Source organism: Micromys minutus (assembly GCF_963924665.1).
Source record: "Micromys minutus genome assembly, chromosome: 4".
Taxonomy (NCBI): domain Eukaryota; kingdom Metazoa; phylum Chordata; class Mammalia; order Rodentia; family Muridae; genus Micromys; species Micromys minutus.
In genome coordinates this window covers 62,430,822-62,453,883 of record NC_137973.1, presented here as the reverse complement: position 1 = coordinate 62,453,883, position 23,062 = coordinate 62,430,822, and the positions used below count along the sequence as shown (strand labels likewise).

At 44.7% G+C, this 23,062-nt stretch overlaps 2 protein-coding genes across 4 annotated transcripts in view; one reads left to right on the top strand and one right to left on the bottom strand.

Annotated features, from left to right (window-relative positions):
* MCUB (mitochondrial calcium uniporter dominant negative subunit beta) overlaps positions 1-9,275 on the top strand; it is a gene marked incomplete at its 5' end in the record, with an annotated part of 71,824 nt that extends 62,549 nt beyond the window's left edge. For all 3 annotated transcript variants that reach the window (XM_080916090.1, XM_080916088.1, XM_080916089.1), the window contains 4 exons: positions 5,682-5,842; positions 7,221-7,424; positions 8,532-8,648; positions 9,155-9,275. In XM_080916090.1, coding sequence (XP_080772216.1) covers positions 5,682-5,842; positions 7,221-7,424; positions 8,532-8,648; positions 9,155-9,232 — 560 coding nt within the window. In that variant the 3' untranslated portion in view covers positions 9,233-9,275. The remainder of the gene's footprint in view (positions 1-5,681; positions 5,843-7,220; positions 7,425-8,531; positions 8,649-9,154) is intronic.
* A 1,034-nt stretch (positions 9,276-10,309) lies between these two features.
* On the bottom strand, positions 10,310-19,982 carry CASP6 (caspase 6). The gene is made up of 7 exons (XM_080915818.1): positions 19,937-19,982; positions 16,571-16,612; positions 16,054-16,203; positions 15,657-15,733; positions 13,281-13,456; positions 11,899-12,055; positions 10,310-10,920 (listed from the first exon to the last, which is right to left on the bottom strand). Exons 2-7 carry the CDS (start codon positions 16,597-16,599, stop codon positions 10,679-10,681), a joined length of 831 nt encoding a protein of 276 aa, XP_080771944.1. The 5' UTR covers positions 16,600-16,612; positions 19,937-19,982; the 3' UTR covers positions 10,310-10,678.
* Positions 19,983-23,062: the final 3,080 nt, after the last annotated feature.

Genomic DNA, 23,062 nt, shown 5'->3' with positions numbered 1-23,062 from the left:
TTCATAGTCTCTGTTGAGAAGTCTAGTATAATTCTGATAGGTCTGCCTTTATATGTTACTTGACCTTTTCCTTTACTACTTTTAATATTCTTTTTTTTTTTTTTTGAATTTGGTGCTTTGGCTATTATGTGACAGGAAGAATTTTTTTCTGGTCCAATCTATCTGGAGTTCTGTAGGCTTCTTGTATGTTCATGGGCACCTCTTTCTTCAGGTTGGGGAAGTTTTCTTCTATAATTTTTTTGAAGATATTTATTGGCCCTTTAACTTGGGAGTCTTTACTCTCTTCTATACCTATTATCCTTAAGTTTGGACTTCTCATTGTGTTCTGGATTTCCTGCATGTTTCGGGTTAGGAGCCTTTTGCACTTTTCATTTTCTTTGACTGTTGTGTCAATGTTTTCTATGGTATCTTTTGCCGCTGAGATGCTCTCTTCTATCTCTTGTATTCTGTTGGTGATACTTGCATCTATGAAACCTGATCTCTTTCCTAGGTTTCTTATCTCCAGGTTTGTCTCTTTTTGTGATTTGATTTCTTTATTGTTTCTATTTACATTTTTAGATCCTGGATGGTTTTGTTCAGTTTCTTCACCTGTTTGGTTGTGTTTTCCTCTCTAATTCTTTAATGGATTTTTGTGTTTCCACTTTAAGGGCTTCTACTTGTTTACCCGTGTTCTCCTGTATTTCTCTAAGGGAGTTATTTATGCCTTTCTTAATGTCCTTTATCATCACCATGAGATGTGATTTAAAATCCAAATCTTGCTTTTCCAATGTGTTGGGGTATCCAGGACTTGCTGTGGTGGGAGAACTGGGTTCTGATGATGCCAAGTAGCCTTGATTTCTGTTGTTTATTTCTGTTGCCTCTCACCATCTGGTTATCTCTGGAGTTAGTTGGTCTTGCTGTCTCTGACTGGAACCTGTTCCTCCTGTGGGCCTGCAAGCCTGTGGTCTTAGGAGTAAGAGCACTCCTGGGAGAGCAGCTCTCTTCAGGTGGGATTTGGGTACAGAGGTCTGTGAGACAGCCTTAGTTCGGGGTGTAGATGGAGACAGGAAGGGTCCTGTCCCAGGCTGCTCTGTGGTTCCTGTGCCCTGTGTTTCCTGGCAGGTCTCTCTTTGTACAGTTATTGTAGTGAAACTTGGGTCTCACCTGTGGGCCTAGGGGTGAGAGCACTCCTGGGAGACTGCTTTTCTCTGGGCAGCACTTGGGTATGGAGGACCGCAGGACAGCCTCAGCTCCAGGGCACAGATGGAGACCAGAAGGCTCAAGTAATTCTTAAACATTAACAGATATAAAATTAAAAGTTCAGGTAGTGAAAGTGAAATCTACATAAAAAGGCATACAACCTCCCCCCCAATCACATGTAAATGATTAATTGTTTCAAACATGGGTTTTATTAGGAGATGCAGAAATACTTGGTCAGTTTGAGTTAGAAATTAACTTGGGAATTTTGTGCTACCCATTTCTTTGGAAGCACAGTAGGTGCCTTGTTCTTTCTTGCACCATGGTGTCCTTTCAGGAAGAGACAGAGATTTTTTTTTTTTTTTTTTTTTTTTTTTACTCCTGAACAGTGTAGCCAATAAACTCCATGGCATAGTCACATCAATCTCTCTTTCTGCTTTTTGTAAATTTCTACTTTTCTCACTGTCCCTACCTTATCCCTTCACTGTTTCTTTATTCTCCATTTATTCTCCCCTTAGGGCTGGAGAAATGGCTCAGTGGTTGAGATAACTCGCTGCCTTTGAAGAGGACCCAAGTTGAGTTCCTAGCACCCACACAGTGACTTACAACCACTCTTATTTCCAGTTCCAGGGATTCAGCACCACACACACACACACACACACACAGAGAGAGAGAGAGAGAGAGAGAGAGAGAGAGAGAGAGAGAGAGTGCTTACATGAAGGCAAAACATTCATACACATAAAAATAGATTTTTTTAAAGTTCTTTTGAAATTTATAGGACGTACAAGAGACCCTGAATAACCACAGTAATCCTGACCAAAAAGAACAGTGCTGGAGGGCTCCCATACTTTGGTTGAATTTACATTGATTTCTCTGTTTAGGAAACCTGATATCATTTCACTGAATGAATTTTCTAAGCATTTAGTATTGTTTCAGCTCCTTCTACCTCATAGATTGTTTTTAGCCTTGGTTTCTGATCACATCTCAGATTCATGCTTCTGTTTAATTTCCTTTTTGACATTTGAATGTAGGCTTTGATCATTCATTCCTGTCTTAGTTCTGTTTCTACTGCTGTGATAAAGACTTTGACCAAAAGCAAGTTGGGGAGGAAAGGGCTTATTTCATACTACATTTCCTGGTAACAATTCATCACTGAGGAATTCAAGGCAGAAACCAAGCAGTAGGAACAGAATCAGAAACTATGGAACAATGTTGCCTACTGGTTTTCTTTTTGGGGCGTGCTCAGCCTGCTGTCTGTCTTCTATCACCCAAGACCATCTGTCCAGTGGTGGCACCACCTGGTGGGAAGGACCTTCCATACCAACTGTTAACCAAGAAAATTCCCCACAGACTTGCTCAAGGCAATCTGATAGATGCATTTTTAAAATTGAAGCTCGATTAAGGAAACTGTCCCAGATGACTCTGGCTTGTGTCAGGTCCATTCAAGATCTAAGCAGGGCAGTGTCCTTCCTGATGCCTTTTCTGCCTGGTTGAGTCTGCTGGTGATGCTTTCCTATATGATTTGTGTTTTATTCACTGAGGTTTCATGTCCAGTATTTCTAGGGTTTTTTTTGTTTTTCACCCTTCAAACCTCTCAATCTCCTTCTACATTGCTGGCTTTTCTCCTTGTTCCTCACTTTCTTATCAGCTTTGTTGCCTTTTCCTCTCCAAATCCTGGGTTGAATTCCAATACGTTTGTGTCTTCTCCAAGTCTCTGGTCATTTTTGCCAGACAGCTTCTGGATTTCCATCACACTACCTGTCTCTCAGGTCAGTAGAGGAGGAGCTATGATCCTCTTGAAGAGTCATGTTATCCGGCTCTTCCATGTTTCTTGTGTTTTCTGTGTTGTGCTTTGTATATCTGTTGGTTTGTGTCTCTTCTGTTTATTATGTTTTTGGAGTGTTTCTGAATTAACCTTCCCAAGACACTGAACACCCCCCCCCCCACCACCGTAGGAAACAATCTGGCTTGTGTTGAGGTAGCTTCTACTCCCTGCCTCCAATCATGGCACGGCTGGAGCTGTGTTTGGCTTATTTCTCTGCATCACCCCCCCCCCAACATATATTCACTTTAGGTATTTCCAAACTCTTCCTCTGTTTGGAATAGTCTATTTTGTCTTAATCTGACTCTTCACTGTCTTCTCTCCTTCCCTGTCTCTGGGACATTTTCCTGATTCTTTTCTCTGCATGGCCATTACTGCTTTATAGAAAACCTCCTGGTCCCTTGCTGAAAGTGTCCATCAAATAGATTTAAGGGCTTTCTTCCTCTCCTATCTGTGGTCTGGATGTCCTTCCCTTGCCAAGAACTCTCACACGCTTGGTTTAAGACTGGTGGGAATGGAACCCAGTCTCAGTGATGGTAGAGGAAATAAAAGCCTTTCATTATTTATCTTCAGTATAATGTCAGCAGCCATCGGTCGCACAGAGATTTTATTATGTTTGGGCATGAACCCTCTGTCCCTAGTTTGTTCAAGGCTTTTATCATGAAGAGATAATGCCCTTTTCTAAGTCCCTTCTCTGCAGCTATTGAGATAGTCGTGTGATCTTTGTCCTTAATTGTACTTGTACGATTCATTATTCTTATTTTCTTTGTTGTATCTGAAGTAAAATCAACCTGACCATGATGTATGAGCTTCATAATGTATTGTTGAATTTGACTTCCAAATACTTTATTGAAAACTTTGCTTTTATGTTAGATTTTTTTCAATTAGATATTTATATTAGATTATTATATTAAATGCTAGGTTTTTTGTTAAGTCTTTATCCTGTTTCTTGTATTTGAACAATAATGGTGATATAAAATAGAATCATATTACATAAGAACTTTACTGTCCTATTTCATGAACTAGTTTAAAAATCATTGGTGTAATGTCTTTGAAAATATAGTCAAATTCAGCAGTAGATCGATCCATCCAGCCCCTGACCTTGTCTTTGTTGGAGACTACTGTTGACTCAATCTTATTACTCATTTTAGATTGATTTATATCTTCTTCAATATTGGTAGGTCTTACATGTCTTGAAATTTATCAGTTCCTTCTGAACTTTCCAATTTGTTAAAGATAATTTGAAAGTATTTCTCAATGAGTCTCTAACTGTCATTTCTATTGTACTATACCACATTTTGTGTTTTTTTTTTTTTGACTAACTTGGTGGAAGGCTTGTTAGTCTTGTTTTCTGGAGGACAACCTGTCTCTCCGCTCCCTTGTTGTGTTAGCTTGTTTTGTGAATCCCACCTTACTCCTTATTGCTTTGTATCTACTAATTTTGGGTTTATCTTGCTTCTTCAATGGCTAAATTACAAGACATACATGACCTGCCAATATTTAAACAAGAAGCTATCAGTAACCCAAGAAGCAGATCTCTAATGAGCAATAAGATTGGGTTGTTTATTTGAGGTCTAATTTTTTATAGTATTCAGTTATGACCTCCCTCGAAGCATCCTGACCACAGTTCTGTGAAACAATGGTTTCACTGTCACTTGGTTTGAGGATATTTCCATTTCCTCCCTGATTCTTTACAATGACCAATTATTCAGACATTTCTTGTTCAGTCTCCAGATTTGTACATGTGGTTCTGACTATGGATTTCTGGTGTTGTTCTACTGTAATCATTACAATCTGCTAACCTGCAAGGAATTCTTTCTTTTTACTCTTTTTGTACTTGTTAACTCTTTCTCTTTAGAATATGTGGTCTGTTTTAGAGAAAACTCTATGGGCTGACAAAAAATAAAATAAAATAAAATAAAAAAATAGGTTCTCATTGTGTGGGGGAGGTGTGTTGAGGGAGGTTCTCATTGTGTGACCAAGACTGGCCTGGCCTTTACGTCATGGTGAAGCTCCCCTGTTATTGTTGGATCTGGACATAGTTGTCCCTTTTTGTCCAATGGCATTTATGAAACTTTGGTGCATCAATGTTCCATCTATATGTATATGTATATTGGTAGGCCATATATGTCTTGAAATTTATCAGTATTTTTCTAAATTACACATATATATGTAATTATTATATCTTCTTAATGGATTATCCCCTTCTTACTATGTCATGGTTTCCTCTGTTCTTCTCATTTTGGTTTGAAACATGCTTTGCCCTATCTCACACTGCTGTCCTATCCTATAGCTCGGTGGCTGCTCTTCCGTGTTCATTTTCTTCTATATATACCACTGCCATTGAGGTTTCTTGAAGATGGCAGACAGATATAACCTACTCAGCCTGTCTCCATCCTGAGACCACACACATACCCTTATGTCTTCTTAAAGTAACAGTAAAGACACATTACAAAAGGATGCAGGAACATCCCATCTCCAAAAGTTGGATTTTAAATCCAACTCTGGTAACTTACCACTACAGACTGACTCTGTACGGGACTGGTGATCAGCTAAGTCCCGGTGGACTAAGGAACAGACCAGAGCTCAGACGGCCAGGCTCAGGGACTCACATTTCATTGCCCGGAATTATCTAGAGGAAAACACATAGAAAATGCCCACCGTGTCTCTTACCTTTTCTCAGAAAAGCCAGGTGAAGAGCACACGACTGAGCTGGAAAACACCAAGTCCTTGGTTCACAGACTATTTACAGCCCTGCATTTACAAGAGTTGCAGAAGAGACGAGAGCGCCATCTGATGGCGAAGATCGACCACCTGACGGAACAGCTGCGGCCCCTGGAGCAGGTGGGAAGGCTTCCCAGCCTGAGGCGGAAGTGACAGCTTTTGTTAAATAGAGCCTGTCATGGGCATTTGGGTGTTTTGTGTCTGCTTATTTTCTCCTTCAACCCGAAAGATGGGCTGTGGGCTGCGACCGTGAGCTGAGTACCACCTTCCTCGTTTGGAGATGAGGGCACTAGACCACTGGGGTGTAGAGCTAGCGCGTGGCAGGCGATCTGACCCCAGACCTGGAGTCTTCTGATTTCTCAGCTTCCGCCAGGAGTTTGAATAGCAGACCATTAAATGGTTTGCTGTAGAGTGCTACATCTCAGGCCTGTCTAAGAGAACTGAGGGTGGCACGTTAGTAACGCCTCGTAACATCTATGGTTCTTTTCTCCAAATGAAGGACAAGGAAAAAAAAAAAAAAAAAAAAAAAACCCTGGTCCCCACCCCCACTCCTCGCCCTGGATAGAGATGTAGTCTGTTTTGCTGGATAGGGATGTGGAAATGGGTTAGAGGCAAAGAGAGTGGGGGATGAGGTGGGGGACTGTGGAGGGGGAAATGGGAAGGGGGACATTTGAAATGTAAATTAAATAATTAATAAAAATGGGTAGCCAATCTTGCTGTTACAAATAGAAATTCTAGAAATGTGGTAATTATCTCCAAGGGCATTGGAAGAATGGTAGAGAAGCACTGGTTTTGTTTTTTTCTGGATTATTTACCCACATTTTGCTTTTCAAGAAATGATATTCTGGGTACGGTGTGGTGGTGTCTGCCTTCACACGGCCCGTGGGAGGCAGAGCTCTATGAATTCAAAACCAACATGGTCCACATACAAGCTCCAGGGAAGATAGCTCCATCTACACGACCCTGCGCCATTTCACAGAACAGAATACATCTTTGGAGGATGGCACAGGCACAAAGTGCCTGAGAGATGAGTCACAGGGTGGCCTTGGCGGGACAAGGAAAACGGGCCTGCGATTTCACATGGGTTTCAGAACTGGCGTGAAGGTTTCTAATTGTAACCTCTTACCGTGTTCATGGGTTTTTTTTCTGAGACAGGGTCTCTCTGTGGTCCTGGCTGTCCTGGAAATCTATGTTTCCCAGGCTGCCCTCAGACTCTCAGAGATCCTCTGCCTCCTGAGTGCTGGACTTAAAGGCATGTGACAACACACCTGGCTAGTTTGTTTTCAGTGAGAAGATAGTACCTTCACAACTTAAAAATATTAATGAACTGATTTGGAAATAAGTAGTTGATACATACTTCATTAAGTGTCATTTTTCTAAATACATGACCTCTTCAAAGTAATGCAAAATGTGCACTGGTTCAACTGTTTCTTGTTGTTTTTGTTTTTTCTCCTTAAGCTGGCAAACTTGTAAACTGAATGGTTTCCCCTTCCTCCAGGTCAAAGCCAGAATAGAAGCTCAGTCGGAAGCCAAAACCAGCGGTCTCCTGTGGGCTGGCTTAGCTCTGCTCTCCGTGCAGGGCGGGGCACTGGCCTGGCTTACTTGGTGGGTGTACTCCTGGGATATCATGGAGCCAGTTACATTCTTCCTTACGTTTGCGAATTCCATGGTCTTTTTTGCATACTTCATCATAACTCGGCAGGTGGGTAGTTAGGAAGACGGTAAGTCAGTTCTCAACCTGTGTCATGACCCCAAAAGACCTCTTCATGGGGGTGACCAGGATCATTGGAAATATCAGAGATTTACATTATGATGCACAACAGTAGTAAAATTACAGTTATGACGTAGCAATGAAAATAATTTTATGGATGAGGGTCAGTATAACATAAGGAAGTGTATTAAAGGGTCTTGGCATTGGGAAGGCTGAGTACCTACTGGTCTAAAGATTCGTCATCAAGGTAAGCAGTGTCTTGGTTAGAGTTCCTATTGCTGTAATGAAACACCATGGCCAAAAGCACCTTGGGGAGGAAAGGGTTTACTTGGCTTACACATCCCAAATCCCAGTCATCTGAGGGAAGCTAAGGCAGGAACTCAGACTGGGCAGGAAGCTTGGAGGCAGAGGCTGGGCAGTGGCCATGGAGGAGTGCTGGTTAGTGGTTTGCTCAGTCTGCTTTCTTACAGCACCCAGGACTACCAACCTAGGGGTGGTGCTGCCCACAACTGATCCTGGCCCTCCCATATCGAAAGTTTAAAAAATGCCCTACAGGCTTGCCTATAGCCCGATCGAGTGATCTGCTTCTCAATTGAGTCTCCTTTCTCTCAGACTGTAGTTTGTGGCAAGCTGGTATAAAACTAGTTTGCACAAGTAGCAAGCAACAAAACCCTTTCATTTCCTGAGTCTTTTGAAGCTTTTCACAAGGTTGGAGTCTTTACAGCATCAAAAATGTTTACTTTCTACAGATGAAGGAATATAAACATATGAACGCCTCCACTAGGATAAATGCTGAGCAGAGTTCCCCATGCCCTCAATTAATCTATGGCATCGAACTTGTGCTACAAAAATTAGTTATTCCCAGAAACCAGCTTCGTGCCAAGGTTGCCCAATCTTTCCACTGTCCTCAGAATGTATTTTCTCGTCCCAATTAGCTTGCCTTTAAGAGGTACTCTCAGCTCCCACGCATGGCCTACTTCTGTGGGCTGTCTGCTCTGACGGCCACCATAGGCACTTAGGTCCCTTCTCGCTTTGACTCGCCTGAGTCTCTTCATTTAAACGATGCTCTGATGCTCCCCGGTCTCTTCTCTCCTGCAGAACTACACTTACTCATCCCTGAGGAGCAGGCAGTTTCTCCAGTTCTTCCACAAGAAATCAGAGCAGCAGCGCTTTGACGTGGAACAATACAACAAGCTAAAGGAAGACCTTGCTGAGGTATCTTACCAAGCGGGTTTTTTGTTTTGTTTTGTTTTGTTTTGGGGCAGGGGGAGACAGAAATGCATGTAAGGCTGGGATCTTTCATTATTGTTTAGCAAAACTTTGGGATGGATTTTTTTTTAAGAATATGAATTGGGGGAAAGATGATGGAAGAGATTATGAAGCCACAAACTCATCTCTTAAAAAAAGGGTCCAGAAAGCTGAGCATTGTGGCTTTTACTTCTGATGCATCCCAGCACCAGAGAGGCAGGTGAACTCTGTGAGTTCAAGGCCAACCTGTCTACATACTGAGTTTCAGGACAGCCAGAGGTATACACTGAAACCTGTCTCAAAGGAAACAAACAACTGAACAAAAATGTCAGAAGATTCAAACAAGGCATTGACCTCAGTGACTTAAATGCTTCCTTGCCCCAAGAAGATGCTGAGTTTGTACAAGTTCCTTCAAACATCAGTGCTAATATTTCTTACTATCTCTGACCTCAAGCTTTTCCCCCTCACAACAGGCTACAGAATCCCTGGAAAATGTGCGCCACTCCCTCCACTTTCGAATTCAAGGAGAGGAAGTTGGAGAGAAGAATTAGTCTCCCAAATGTCTGCAGGCTACGTGCTGGTTTTATAGCTCGCCAACTGGATGATTTTAAAAGTTCGTGTCCGTTGCTATTGACGCTTTCAGATACAGTTTGGTTAATAAATTTGTGTGACAGAGAAGTACTCAGACAGTCCCACATGGCCTATAGATCTGTGTGTACTGGTGTCTCGAATGTCCTGTGTGCCCCGGCAGAGCTGCTACCCCCACTCCTCCCCAGCTAGCTCCACGTGGGGGTAAAATGATCAGCGTTAAAACGGTCATTCACTTCGGTTCTCGGGTTCATTTGGTCTCACCTTGTTGTTAGCATGAACTTTATTTCTTGAGATGGGGGTCTTACACTGTGGCTCAAGCTTGTACTCCAAGCAATCCTCCTGCCTCAGTTTCCTGGGAGCTACAATTACAGATATGAGCCCTAACACCCAGTTTCTTTTTGTCTTTTACTGTGCAATACTTGTACGACCATGACCATAACACTGTATCAAAGGTGCAAATGTCCCACTAGCTACACCGGCACCTCCTCAACTGCCGCTGAAGCAAGGCATCCAAGGTGTTGGCTTTTATACCTGCAACTTATAGCCCCTATACCTGCAAGGCCCAATACAACCCTTAACAAAATATTACCATGTAAAATGTATATGTTAAAAGAACCTTAAAAGGAAACTAAGTATATTGTTAATTCAATAGTCTGTTAAAAATGACAAGACCTCAGTTTTAAGTTACTGTAGCATCCATTTTGGTAGATGTTCTGCCCAAAGTGGTCAGCAGTCACTGCACACTGGACTACAGTGGCTAGCTGTCCCTGCATGTGTGTCTACAAAGGCTGTATGGACCTAGAGTGGCTAAATATTACTATACACATGGTTACATGTCACTACATGCTATATTTCATCCTCAGAGTGCCATACAATTATTCTGAAAGGTTTATTGTTTCCAAAATAGGAATTAAATCCACACATGAAATACCCTGATTTCAGGTAAACAAGATAATAAATGGATACACAACCAAGTAAAAAATAGGCCCACTATAAATTACATAAGCATACACATTAGAAAGTGTTAATGAGTTTTAGACATTTTATTAAGTGAAAACAGTCTCATTCTTGAGTTCTAAAAATCTTTAAAAACATTATACAATTAACTTGTATAAATAGTGTCACAAAAGGTAAGGCAAAGTAGTTGGTATTTTGAATAATCTTGCAGTTTCTTAAAAATGTAATAAATGTAGTAGACATTTATGCACAGTAATTTCCTGAGGATTTTGTTTTAGCCCTTTCACCATGTCCAACATGATTTAAAAAAAAATAACAAATGTAAAACATTACTTTTTTATGGCATCTTAAAAATTCAAACAGTTTACATTGATGGGCAAGTCTTTGACCAGATGGCGTCTGTATAAAAGGAAAATGTTTGTGAAACGTATATAGCAAGTCAGAAGGCCCTACTTACTAGGTTTGGGACAGAAATGCAGCTTTTTGGTCAGCATTGAGGCGAAGCAGGGAACCTGTTTCTTGCCAATTGCACCTGGGTCTTTGCAGAAGTCCACGCGGCGCTGGGAGACCTTTCTGTTCACCAGCGTGAGCAGCTCCGTGAACTCTAGGGAACTGCCATACCTTGCCAGCATCTCACACAAATCCTGAATGTACCAGGAGCCGTTCACAGTTTCTCGGTGAGAGTAGTACCCTAAAACAAGACAGGGAAGATGCTTCATGGTTGCAGAAAGACACTTAGAATAAAGTCAGCTACAGAATGAAAGCTCCCCAAAAGTCCCTGGAAAGAATAAGACATGCTTCTACATATACAGAATTAATGAAATTTGTCAGAAGCCATCTAGAAAAGGCTATGGCAAGTAAGTGAGCTTCCTGGAGATGGCTCACCGTTACCATGGCTGCGATGGGTGCACTCTGGAGAGGCACAGCCCCTGAGACCTCATCCCAGGATGGCTTCTCACTGCTAATGTGCCTCTCTTGCTATCATTACTAGTCTAATAGTTTCTGGGTACCAGTCCACCCTATTGGGCAAATTTCCTGCAGATCAACGTGAAGATGAACTTTTATGAATTAATAACTTTATAGCATTCAAATAATTTTAGGAAAAAAGTTTAAGAAGATAGAGCGACTCTCCCAACCCCCCACTCCCACCCCAGTGCACTGCTATCAGCATGACCCCAATCACCAACACCATAACCCTTTTTTGGCTGCCTCAGTTTACCCCGAGAAGCCAAAGAAGGCTTTTGACAGAAATCTTCTCTACTCTCTGAAAAGGCAAACTAGAACAAAATAATACCCAATGAATTTGAGGCCAGAGAGTAAACAAAGCTATTCAGTTTGAAAGCAAAGAATTTAGTAAAACATTTTTTCAACAAGGCTTTCCTCAAATATTTCAGAGTGGTGCTGTGCGCGATCACCGAAGGACGGCGAGCTGCTAACACCCAATACAACTCCACAGCTGCTGTGGCCGCTCTATGATTATAATACACCGTAGGATTACAATACAGTTACACAGGGACGTGTTGTTATTCTGTAAGGAATTTCACATTTCAGTTGTCAATCAGAAAGAATTTCTTCAATGTGATTGTGAAAGACCACCCCAATTCAAAGGTGAAACAGGCTTAAGCCAAAAGTACAGGTCGCAGGCTTCAATCAGCATCTGCTGTCTCACCTTCTGCAACAGAGTAGCACATGAGGAAGTCCGCCCCGGCGGGCAGAGTGTACACCGAGGCAGCGTCCACCTGGGTCACGTTGTCCAGCTTGTCTGTCTGATGATCCACCACGTCCAGAGGAACCACGGGCACGTCATGCTGGTTGCCCCGACAGGCCTACAAAAGAGAGGAAAGAACACATTCTCTGCCTGCCATTTTGTTACCAATGCTCAAGGTGCAGAGAGAACACATAACTCAGCACAGCTCCCGTCAGAAACCCATGTGAGCAGTTCAAAAACAATGCAGTCAGGTTCTGAGAGATGGGAAGCCGGCAACACTGATTTCCCAATAATGTTTCTCTTTGGACAATGTTTATAAAGCCTGGTCCCGCCCCATCCCGCAAATAACCACAATATGCTGAATGGTATGTCCTTCTTTTAAAGAACTATGTTCCTTCCCTGAATGTTTTTATTCAGTCAGGTAATTACTTCCCATCAACATTGTGACTGTCTAGTTGAGGTCACAATTTGCCAACAGCTGAAATAGCATTGGCTCAAGAGACTATCACCTTCTGTTCCCACTATTTTTAAAATTATTTTTAAAAGGTATGTATCTATGTGTATATCTGTGGGTGTGTCTATGCACACGGGAGTGCCCCCAGGGTTCAGAACAGGGTGTTGGAGCAGCAATATGTGCCTTTCTTCACTGCGCCATCCCTCCAGCCCTGAGCGCCTGCTCTCTCTCTCCCTCTCTCTCTCTCTCTCTCTCTCTCTCTCTCTCTCTCTCTCTCTCTCTCTCTCTCTCCTACCAGTCCTTGTTCCCACTTCAAAGTGAGTTATAAATTTATATCTATTCATTTCGATTCAGAAGCTAGCATGACATTCTTCATTTTCTGGTCTGAGGGCCTGTTTGCTCCACTGAGAGCTGCATTCTGCTCCTCGGTGTCACAGACTCACCCATGTGCCCGCCTCACATCGACACGGTGAAGCCTCTCCTACCACACCTCGCATGCTCCAAACACTTGGGTTTTTGTTTGTTTGTTTGGTGTTCTTTCTTGGAGAAGTGTAAAGGGATGAGGCAGGTGATGAGAAGCCTGCCTGCGTCCTCCCACACACCTCCAGGGGCTGGCATGGACATGAGCTTCCACAGACCAGTATAGCCAGGCTGCCTTCCAGGGTCCTGCACAATCACCCAGTAATTCCTCCTCCAAACCCAGCTCAGCCACACAGCAGCACAGCAGTGACCATCTGTCACACCAAATGTTAGCCCTAATTTTTTTTTTTTTTTGGTTTTCAAGGTTTGCCTGTGTAGCACTGCCTGGCCTAGTCGCACTCTGTAGACCAGGCTAGCTGGCCTCACTGGCCTCATACTCATGCCGAGGCGATGATATGCCCAGCCTTACCTGAATGATAAATATCTTGGGTTTTCCAACCAGGCTCTGACACTTGTCTCCTTTGAACAAGCCGGTCAGTGTCTGAATTTCTATTTTGGCGTCGTATGCATAAATGTGGTTGCCTTCCCCGTGGCTCAGGAAGACACACAGGAAGCAATCGGCATCTACGTGGCTTGAAGTTGACACTACAGATGCCCCCGAAATGCACAAGGGGTTGAGAGGAAGAGTTTGTTATCCACGTGTGGTACTTGGAAGTTACAGGTACTAGAACAAAAATACACTTAAAGAAGGGCATGAGAGGCCTGCTTCAAAACTATAACCTTCTGTCGATAACTTCATCTCCTCCTCCTCTTCCTCCTTAATACTGGGTCTCATTCTGTAGCCAGACTGGCCTGGTAATCTTCCCCCCTAACCCCACCCCCTCGTGCTGGGATTACAGGTGTGTCCTACCATGGCTGGCTTAAAAAGCAATTATTAAAGTATAAAGTAATTTAATTTACAATATTAACTTTTCTCAAGTACAGAAAAATGATGAATAGAAAATGGGGAAGCTCCTTTAAGATCCAAGTTACTTAATGATCAACAACAAAATCATCATGGACCAACATAATATCCCCAAGACCATGGATACAGAAATTCTTAGTAAAATGCTTACAAGCAGAATTCAACAACACATTAAAAAGCCATATACTGTGACAAAGTTAGCTTTAATTGCAGGATTATAATGATGACCAATTATATGCAAATTAGTGACTATAATACAGGACATAAATAGACTCAAACACAGCAGTACATTATCATCTTGAGAGATGCAGAAAAAGATGTTGACAAAGTTCAGCATCTCCTAATGGAAGGCCTGAAGAAACAAGGACCAGAAGGAACACAATTCAACACCACACAGGCTGTGTATGACTCACCCACTGCAACTCTACCAACAGGAAAAGCCCCTCCACTTTTATTCAATATGCTGCTTTAAGTGTTAGCTAGCACAGTATAGCAAGAGGAAGAAAAAAGACACACACGGGAAAGGCAGATGTAAGTTTTCTGTTTGTAGATGGCACCACCCTATACTTAAAAGACACTAATCGGCCGGAGAGGGGGCTCAGCAGGTAAGAGCACACGTTGCTCTCAGTTCAGTTCCCAGAGATTAGGTTAGTATGTACACTATGTAAAGAATGATGGGGAAAAATGTGCTATAAAGCCAAATAATCCAATCAGGAAAAAAAAAAAACCCACAGGGATGATTCTCCAAATATGAAGTACCAACCCAGATGGTAGTAGCCCATGCCCTTAATTCCAGCACTTCGGAGGCAGAGGCAAGCAGATCTCTGAGAGTTCAAGGCCAGCCTGGTCTACACAAAGAGTTTCAGGACAACCAGGGCTATCCATAGAAACCCTGTCTTGAAAAGAAAGAAAAAAACAAAATATGAAACATCGACTGTCAGTAGTGAGGTGGCGGACGTTCATCAACCTCAGCCATCAGAGAAACACAAATCAGAAATGCCTTGAGATCATTTCCTCTCAGTCAGAGTGGCTCTCATTAAAAAAAAAAAAAAAAAAGTGGGAAGTGGGCAGCCGAGGTGGGAACTGGGCTGGCAAAGGTGGGAAGTGGGCAGCCGAGGTGGGTTGTGGGCTGGAGAGGAGGGGGGAAGGAGGCTGGAGAGGAAGGTAGAGTGGAAGCAACCATAGGCACCATGGAAATCACTCCAGGGCTTCCTCAGGAAACATAGCTCTCAGCTGTACCACTCCTGGGAACATGCCCTCAGGGATCCAGGCTCCTGAGAAGCCCGCTCATCCACGCTCACTGCAGCCCTACTCACACTGACAGACCCAAATCAGTAGTTATGGTAAGAGCTACATGATGCACCTGGAACATGAGTGTCACTATGAAGCCTGCTTTATACGGTGACTATTTGGTAATTTCAAAATTATGTTTTAAAGTTAAAGACCCACGTGACTTTGGTAACACATTAAAAGTTTGAGTGAGCAAACTTTTCTACAGTAGACAAACCTAGAAGCAACTACCCAGCAGCCTCTGTGGCTGCACCTGTGCCACAGCTAACACCCAGCTTCTGAGAGAGCTGAGAGCCCATATCCTCTGAGGCTTAGGAGCGAAGCAGAAAAGCTAGTAAGCAGCCAGTTTCAATTCTAACTACTTTCAGCTTAGCTAAAGGACAGCGCTGGAGAAAGCACGCAGTGATAATGCCAACAGCAATAACAACCCGTTGGTAAAGGATTTGAAGGCTGGAAGCATGCAGTGAGGACTGGCACTATCATCGGGATACCTCCTGCAGAGTCATGCAGTTAGAGACACGGGTAGTCAGATCTCGAGCTGGCACCGAGTACCCCATCCCATCAGAGACCTTAAAGAGCACCACTACCTACCCTCGTGAATCTTGAGCAGTAGCTCCTCCGCTCTGAGGTCGTTAAAGCATTTCACGTCAAATCCTAGATCTGAAAACCTGGTGACACAGTAAACTCAGAGTTAGCTTGGGAGGATCCCCAGGCCACCCACACCCATCACTGCCTTGAGGAATTCCATGCCTAGTTTTTATGACGCACAGAAAACCATGGCAATTGCCTTGATCGTCTGCCCCATGAAAGGGCTTAGCAGTGATAAGAGCCAGTTCAGTGAGGCCTATCACCACCCCCTGCACAGATGTTGGTGACAAGGGTTTGTAGAGCCACATGCACACCTGCTGGGTCCCATGAGGCCCTCAATCTGTCATCCGTGCTGAATTACAATTAGCTACCACTTAGGTGTTGGGATGGAGAAAGTCACCTTCGGGTCAGGTTGTCCCTGTCAGCACCGGTGCCCCGCCTCTCTGGGAGCATCAGGTGCCAGAAGAACCTCTCGTGATTGAAGATCAGGGCAATCCCTCTCCTCTTGTGGTCCATCTTGTATTGCTCTGCTGGATCGAACACTTCCCTACTAATGAAGAGTAAAACAACCAGTCACTCCAGGCCCTTTGACCCTAAGGATCTCCACGGGCCTAAAGCAGTTCCTGTGACCTCTGCCCACACATAAAATCATATTTGTGGCTACTTTGTAATTTTGCTACTGTTACACTGTGATACAAATATCTGTGGTTTCCAAAGGCCTTAGGTGACCCCTGTGAAGGCTGACCCCACAGGGGTTATGACCCACAGGGTGAGAACTACTACTCTAACCATACCTACACCTCAGCTCCGCAAATGCTAAACATCACTGAGCCTAGCAACTGCATACCTGCATTCACTTCTGTGAGACGCCTGTGACCAAGAAGGAAAAGGCTTTTACAAGACAGGAGTATCTTTACCTTTTGTAGAAGCCATCTGTTTCCGTCATGTTTCACCTTCACCTGTTTGCAAAACAAAGTTGGTGTTTGTTAGTTTCAGTTTTTGGTTTTTTTTTTTTTTCCTGAGACAAGATTTGTTTTATGATGTGGCCTGGATGTTCTGGAACTCTCTATGTAAACCCGGATGGCCTCTAACTCACAGAAACCGCATCCCTTGGCCTCCTGAGGCCTCTACACCTCCCTTTTATTTTCCTTTCACCTATCATACAGCAAAGGTGCCCCACCCTGCAGGTGCCCCTCCCCCCAATCTCTAAGTAAGACTGGAGAGGAAGGGAAGCTATGGATGAGTAAGTCAGCTACAGCAAGGCTCTGCATCTCTAGCCTTCAGAATAACGAATGCTAAGCAGAAATGGAGAGAACTTTATCCAAACACATGTGCCTGGAGCTAAACTGTGGTTCCAGAGTTTGAAGGAAATGCTTTGGTGTACAGAACAGAAGGTGAGTCATACAGGGAACCGAGTCCACTCTGTGGTTTACCATGTTTCCAGTACACTAAATACACTTAACTGGAAGAGGGCAAGGCCTGCATTGCAAAGGCTCAGACCCCTGTACTCAGTGCTGACCACATCCCACAACCCTGGAGGAACCCTTCACTGCATCCTTCCCTGCCCTGGAGAGCGCTATGTGACAGACCCCTGTGTGCTGATCCAATTGCTCAGTGCTCTCAATGCGGCATGTTGGTCACTAGTCACCCGCGGCTACTGAGCACCTGAGATGTAGCAAGTACCTCAGAGAGGCTCAACTTCATTGTCTCATTTCACTGCTGTGCAGGGAGGGGTCAGTCCTGGGCTGAGCGCACACTTCCTCCTGGCTCAGCACCTGGGGCAGCTTCCAATAATGTTAAACGTAAAGAGGCACAGTCAGCCAGTGGCATCTGCACCGTTGCTGGTCCGATAATCTGTTCTCTTTGGTTAACTAACAGATTAAAGGGAGGAGAGCATTATGAACAAAGAGGACAGTTAGCAAGATACAGCTTTTGGCAGGTGTCTTTGAGACAGAATTGATAATTGTCCCTCTGTCCTTAAGACAATCTCTCCTGCATTTGCTTATCAATAAAACAAAACCACGGCCACCCTGGCCATGAGGGTGAGTGGGGAGGTGGCCTAGTTCCCGTTATGAGTTAACCCAAGCAGCACTCTTTCTCAATGAAGACTCCAGTAGGGCATTTCCTTGTCCAGTGGTCACTCCCAGTAAGGCTTTGTTTAATGAAAGTTGAGGTCTATTAATAAAGTTTTCACATGTATTTGTGTGTGTACATGGCAGGCACATGCCACAGCTCCGTGGAAGTCAGGTGACAACTTGCAGGAGCAGGCTCCTCCTCCCATAGTATGGTCCCAGGCTTAGTAGCAAGTGCCTTTGCCTGCTAAGCTGTCTTGCCCGCATAGAGCAGTTTTAATCTATACTTAGGTACAGGCATTGGGAGAGAGGAGGTATGCTTAGGAAAACTACAACAGAAACCCAAGATTATCAGTCTCAGGGTTTTTATCGGTGTAATGAAACACCATGACGGAAAAGCAGTTGGGGAGGAAAGGGTTTGCTTGGCTCACAATTCCATGTCACTGTTCATCCTTAAAGGAAGTCAGGACGGGAGGTCACTCGGGGCAGAAACCTAGAGGCAGGAGCTGATGCAGAGGCCGTGGAGGGGTGCTGCTTACTTGCTTGCTCAGCCTGCTTGCTCATAGAATGAACTCTGGACCACAGGCCCAGTGATAGCACCACCCACAATGGGCTGGGCCCTCCCACATCCATCACGAATTAAGAAAATGCTCTGCAGGCTTGGCTGCAGCCTGATTTGATAAAGGCATGTTCTTAATTGAGGTTCCTTCTGTTTGGATGACTTCAGTTTGTGTCAAGTTAACATAAAACTACCCTGCACAACATGGGTCTCAAGAGTCTGGCCTTAGCAAGGGTTTAGAACAATGTACCCCAGGCTGGCCTCAAATTCACATTCCTTCCCTCAGCCTTCAGAGGCTGGGTTATAGCAAAGCATTTTCCGAAGATATGTTCTATGTTATCTAGGCTGACCTTGAACCCCAGATTCTACTACCTTAGCCTCTTTTGTAGCTAGGATTCAGATACCCTATATGAGGGTCACCTCTGTTCTGGTTATCAAAAATGTATACAGCATTAAACGCTTGGCCACGTCTCACTTCTCCCTTTCTGTTCCACCCTAAAGCAAACATTGTCTCCTCGTTTCCAGGTTTAATTTGTATAAAACCACTCACGTCTTTTTCTCTTTATGATAATTTCCAGATAAAACTATCAGCCACCGTTGCTGACTTCGTGGCACTGTAGATACTTTATCTTACTACTTCCAAAGCTCAAGAATCCAGAACGTGGGCCAGACCTGCCCAAGGTCAGCCCTGAGAAGCTGGACTGACAGCCTGGCGATGGTGTATTACAAAGTCTGCACTACCCATCACCCAGGCATGCCACCAGAGGCCACGTTTCAAACTAGCTGCCATGAGAATTTACCCATATTCCCTATTTAATAACCTATAAGAAGCAACTCACCTCCCTAGAACATCACTGGAAAGGACATGGTGTATGTACAAGGGGGCAGGGAAGAAAAGGAATCAAACAAAAAGGGGGGGCCAGGGGGCCGGTGCCCCACCCCACTCCCAAACATGGCTTCCTCCCCACACCACTCATCCATACACTGGAGATGGCCACTAGACTCTGTGGGTCCAACAGAGCCGCTCCTTGCAGGACCATGAGGATTTTGAGTTTTCCTCTGGAATAAGGACAGAAGCTCTAAATACAGGTATTCTTAAAGAGTATTCGGGCTTGACGTTTCTAACTTTAACCAGTGCCGGTTTTGCTAGGCGACAGGAAGCCTGTTCTGAAGCAAGAACTAGCAGTCTAGCACTGTGTAGGGAAAAGTTATTTGGGACTAACCCGCGGACAGCAACAGGTTTGCTGGCTGCAGGAGGCTCTGTGGCGGAGGTGCCCGCCCAGGTCTGGCCTTGGTTAGGGGTCTTGAGCCCGGCTCCCGCAGGCCTGTGCCCCGGAGCTCTGGTCCGCCACTTCTCCCCACTTTTCAGGCAGACAGGAGCAACAAAAACAAGATTCAACTTGCAGGGCCAAGTTCTCTACCACACAGCGCAAGCACCGCCCTTTAAAGTTTAAACAGCCGGACGCTGCGGACCTGAGGACAAAAGCGCTCGGCGGGAGTTAGCCTGGGCAAATATCAATGCCTCGTCCTCCACTGCACCGAGCCGCAAGCCCACAACTTCTGCTAGTCCCAGCAGTCGTGTCAGTCCCGGGAAGCATCCCGCCCTGCTCCGTCCCGCGCCCCAGGCTCGCACCACTGGGGCTCCCACTTACCTGCTCACGAGCTCCGGGTGTCCTCGCCCTGAGGCCTCCGCTCTCCAGGCCCCGTTTCCTGCCAGCCCCGCCCCGCCTCCAGCCCCGCCCCAGGATCCGCCTCTGCCTCCCCAAACCGCTGGGCCCTTCGTCACCCCGGCAACGCCAGGACGCCACTGCGTCTTCCTCCTGCACAGCAGCACCCGGCTGTGTGTATAGGTGTTTGTGTGAGTGGTGGGTTGGTTGGTGGGTGGGTGGGTGGATGGCGAGAGGGTGCACTGCCCGGGAGAGCAAGTGGGACGACTTAATGTCCAGGGTGGTAAACTCAAGTGTTGCTGTCGCCACTTCACCTAGTGCCTAGTTTGGTGTAGAGCTTACTCTACAGTTACTTTAGAGGGTTTATTTCTCATGGTTTTTGTTTGGACCGGGGGTTTTGGCAAAACAAAATGGAGGCAACTCCTGGGTTTTATTCCCACTCTTTTCTCCCTCCTTCCTTCCCTGAGTCTCCTGTAGCTGAGGTCATATGACCTTGATCCTCCTGCCTCCACACTCAGTGTTGTGCTTACTGTCTTGTGCACCACACCCAGGATTCTTACACACTAGCCAAGCACTCTACCGATTTCTGGATGTTTAAGTCTAACTTATAAAAGTAGAGATAATTTGGCACTGCATGCAGAAATTCTAAGAACAATGAGGGTCTGTCTGCAGGTGATGGTGACCATGACTTTCCAAGTGTCATTTAAAAATTAAGCAGCTACAGATGATAAAAACATATGTTAAGGTGTTACTAGTTGGCTGAAGGTTCTTCACTAGTCTCAAACTCACCATTTCCATTAAAATAAAACAGTGAAAAGTCTTTCAGGATGACAGTTTACTGAGTCTTGCTAGTTTACTGAATAAACGTTTTTTTCTTGCCCTGAAAACGTCCAAATTCATTGGGCTCCTTTTTAATGGAAATTAAAGAGGGTTGGGCTTAGTAATATCCACTGTCTTATAATAATTTTCTCTGTCACATGATGTGGCACATCAAGCTCTTCCTCCAGTGGTGGCTGTGACAAGAGTTAACCTCGCACTCAGAACTACTCAGAATGGTGCTTTTCGGGGGTGGGGGATTGCAGGAAAACTAGGTGTGAGTTGTACTTCCTTCTCTTGTTCAGTGAAAGCAAGTGTGGCTACTTTTATTTTGTGTTTATCTAGAGCTAATCATTCCCAGCCCAGCTGCCTGGACCTAGCACAGAGTGAGCTTCAGGGTCTCAACACTTGTACCCAGGACCTTCCTGGTTTGAGTGGCTTGCCTGACTCCCAAGACTGCCTGTGCAATGCATATGACTTTCATTGTTTATCTGAGTCCCGACAATGCACCTGAAGCTCTTTCTCTAGGAACAGTGAGACCCTAGAGATTCCCCGCTGGCTGGCCGTCCACTTATTTGAAAGGAGCAGATAAAAGGAGTTGCTTTTCTTCCTCAGTGCTCTCTTATCTTAAAACCTTTTATTACTCTCCCCCTTTTTGATCTAGGATCTTCCTATAGAACTCACACTGGCCTTGAACTTGTGATGGTCCTGCCTCACTTTCCAAGTACTACGATTAAAAACAGGCACAATCACACCTGACATACTACTGTTTTACTTAAACACACACAAGCACACACCCCTGCACAAGTATTTGTACATACATTTACATGTGCCCATAGAACCCTAGAGAGCAGGGTCCTTAGAGCTGGAGGTGTCTGTGAGCTGCCTAATCGACTCTGAAAGAGCAGCAAGCATTGTTAACTTCTGAGCCATCTCTCCAGACTGTTACTTTTACAGTCTATGTAATTAAAGGGATTTCATTGTTTCATGTTTTATTTTAATTATTTTTGAGGTGGGGTCCCCCTTTGTAGCCCAGTCTGGCCTCCAACCCATTATCCCGCCTCAGCCTCCAGAGTGCACATCTAACTGCAGGGTTCGTAGCCCATTCCTATAGCAAATGCCTTAGATAAATCAACCTGAAAGAGAAAAACGTTTACAAAATAAACCTCAGCTTTAGAGGCTTCAGTCTCTGTGGTGCTTTGAATAGGCATGGCCCCCATGGACTCACCCATTTGAATGCTTAGCCCATAGCACAGCACCATTGGGAGGTGTGGCCTTGTGGAAGTAGGTGTGGCTTTGTAGGAAGAAGAGTTATTACTGTGTGGGTGAACCGTGTCGAGGCCTATCTCAAGATACAACCAGTGTGACTCAAAGCCTCTTGCTTCCTGCAGATCAAGATACGGAACTCTCCTCTCTCTTCCAGTTCCATGTCTACCTGCAGGCTGCCATACTTCCTGCCTTGACAATTAAGGACTAAACCTTTCAAACTGAAAGGCAGCCCCAACTAAATGTTTTTCTTTATAACAGTCGCCGTGATAGCTAGGTGTGGTAGCCCACATCTTTAATCCCAGCAGAGGCAGGCAGATCTCTGTGATTTCAAGGCCACCCTGGTCTACAAAGCAAGCCCAGAATAGCCGGAGGAATTCTGTTTTGAGAAAAAAACAAGAAGAGTTGCCATGGTCATGATGTCTCTTCACAGCAGCTAGAAAACCCAAACTAAGCAGTCCAATTGAGTGGCCCAGTGCTCTGGGGGCTGAGGCAAAGCAGCAGGGCACATCGTGAGTGTATGACGGGGGAGGATGCTCACAGACAGGGTGGGAGAGTAGCCTTCATGTCCTCTTCAAGTCCATGATCTTTGGTAATGGCCTGGACTGGGGGCCAAGCCTTCAATACCTGGGCCTTTGGGGACATTACAGATCAAAGGAGAAGTAGGCCTGGGGTATAGAGCTAAAGGCTCAGCCTCCAGACTGTGACTCGCTTCCTCCCACAACCCCAAACAGCACCACTAGTGGCCGACCAAGTGCTCAAACATTAGTCTGTGTTCTCTGTCCAAAGCTGCAGCAAGTTATTTACAAATGACAGATGTATCATTTTAGACTTTAAAGTCTAAAATCAGCAGTAAGTGTCTGAGGTTCTTCAGTGAGTCCGGGGCACATTCCTGCCAGACAGTCCACTAGCTGGAACCTTAGCAAGCTCCCTCCCCTGTAGTTGGAAGGAAGAAGACAAGAAAACAAAACCAGTAAGCCACACCAGATACAACAAAGACCAAAAGTTGGCTGACAGGATGGGTTGTCC

Excerpts from the sequence above, each read along its gene's own strand:
- CASP6 (XM_080915818.1), bottom strand. The coding sequence starts at position 16,599 with ATGACGGAAACAGATGGCTTCTACAAAAG. Across the intron at positions 16,204-16,570 it reads ACAGATGGCTTCTACAAAAG|TAGGGAAGTGTTCGATCCAG; the intron begins GTAAAGATACTC and ends ACTCTTCATTAG. Across the intron at positions 10,921-11,898 it reads GTGCTACTCTGTTGCAGAAG|GGTACTACTCTCACCGAGAA; the intron begins GTGAGACAGCAG and ends GTCTTGTTTTAG.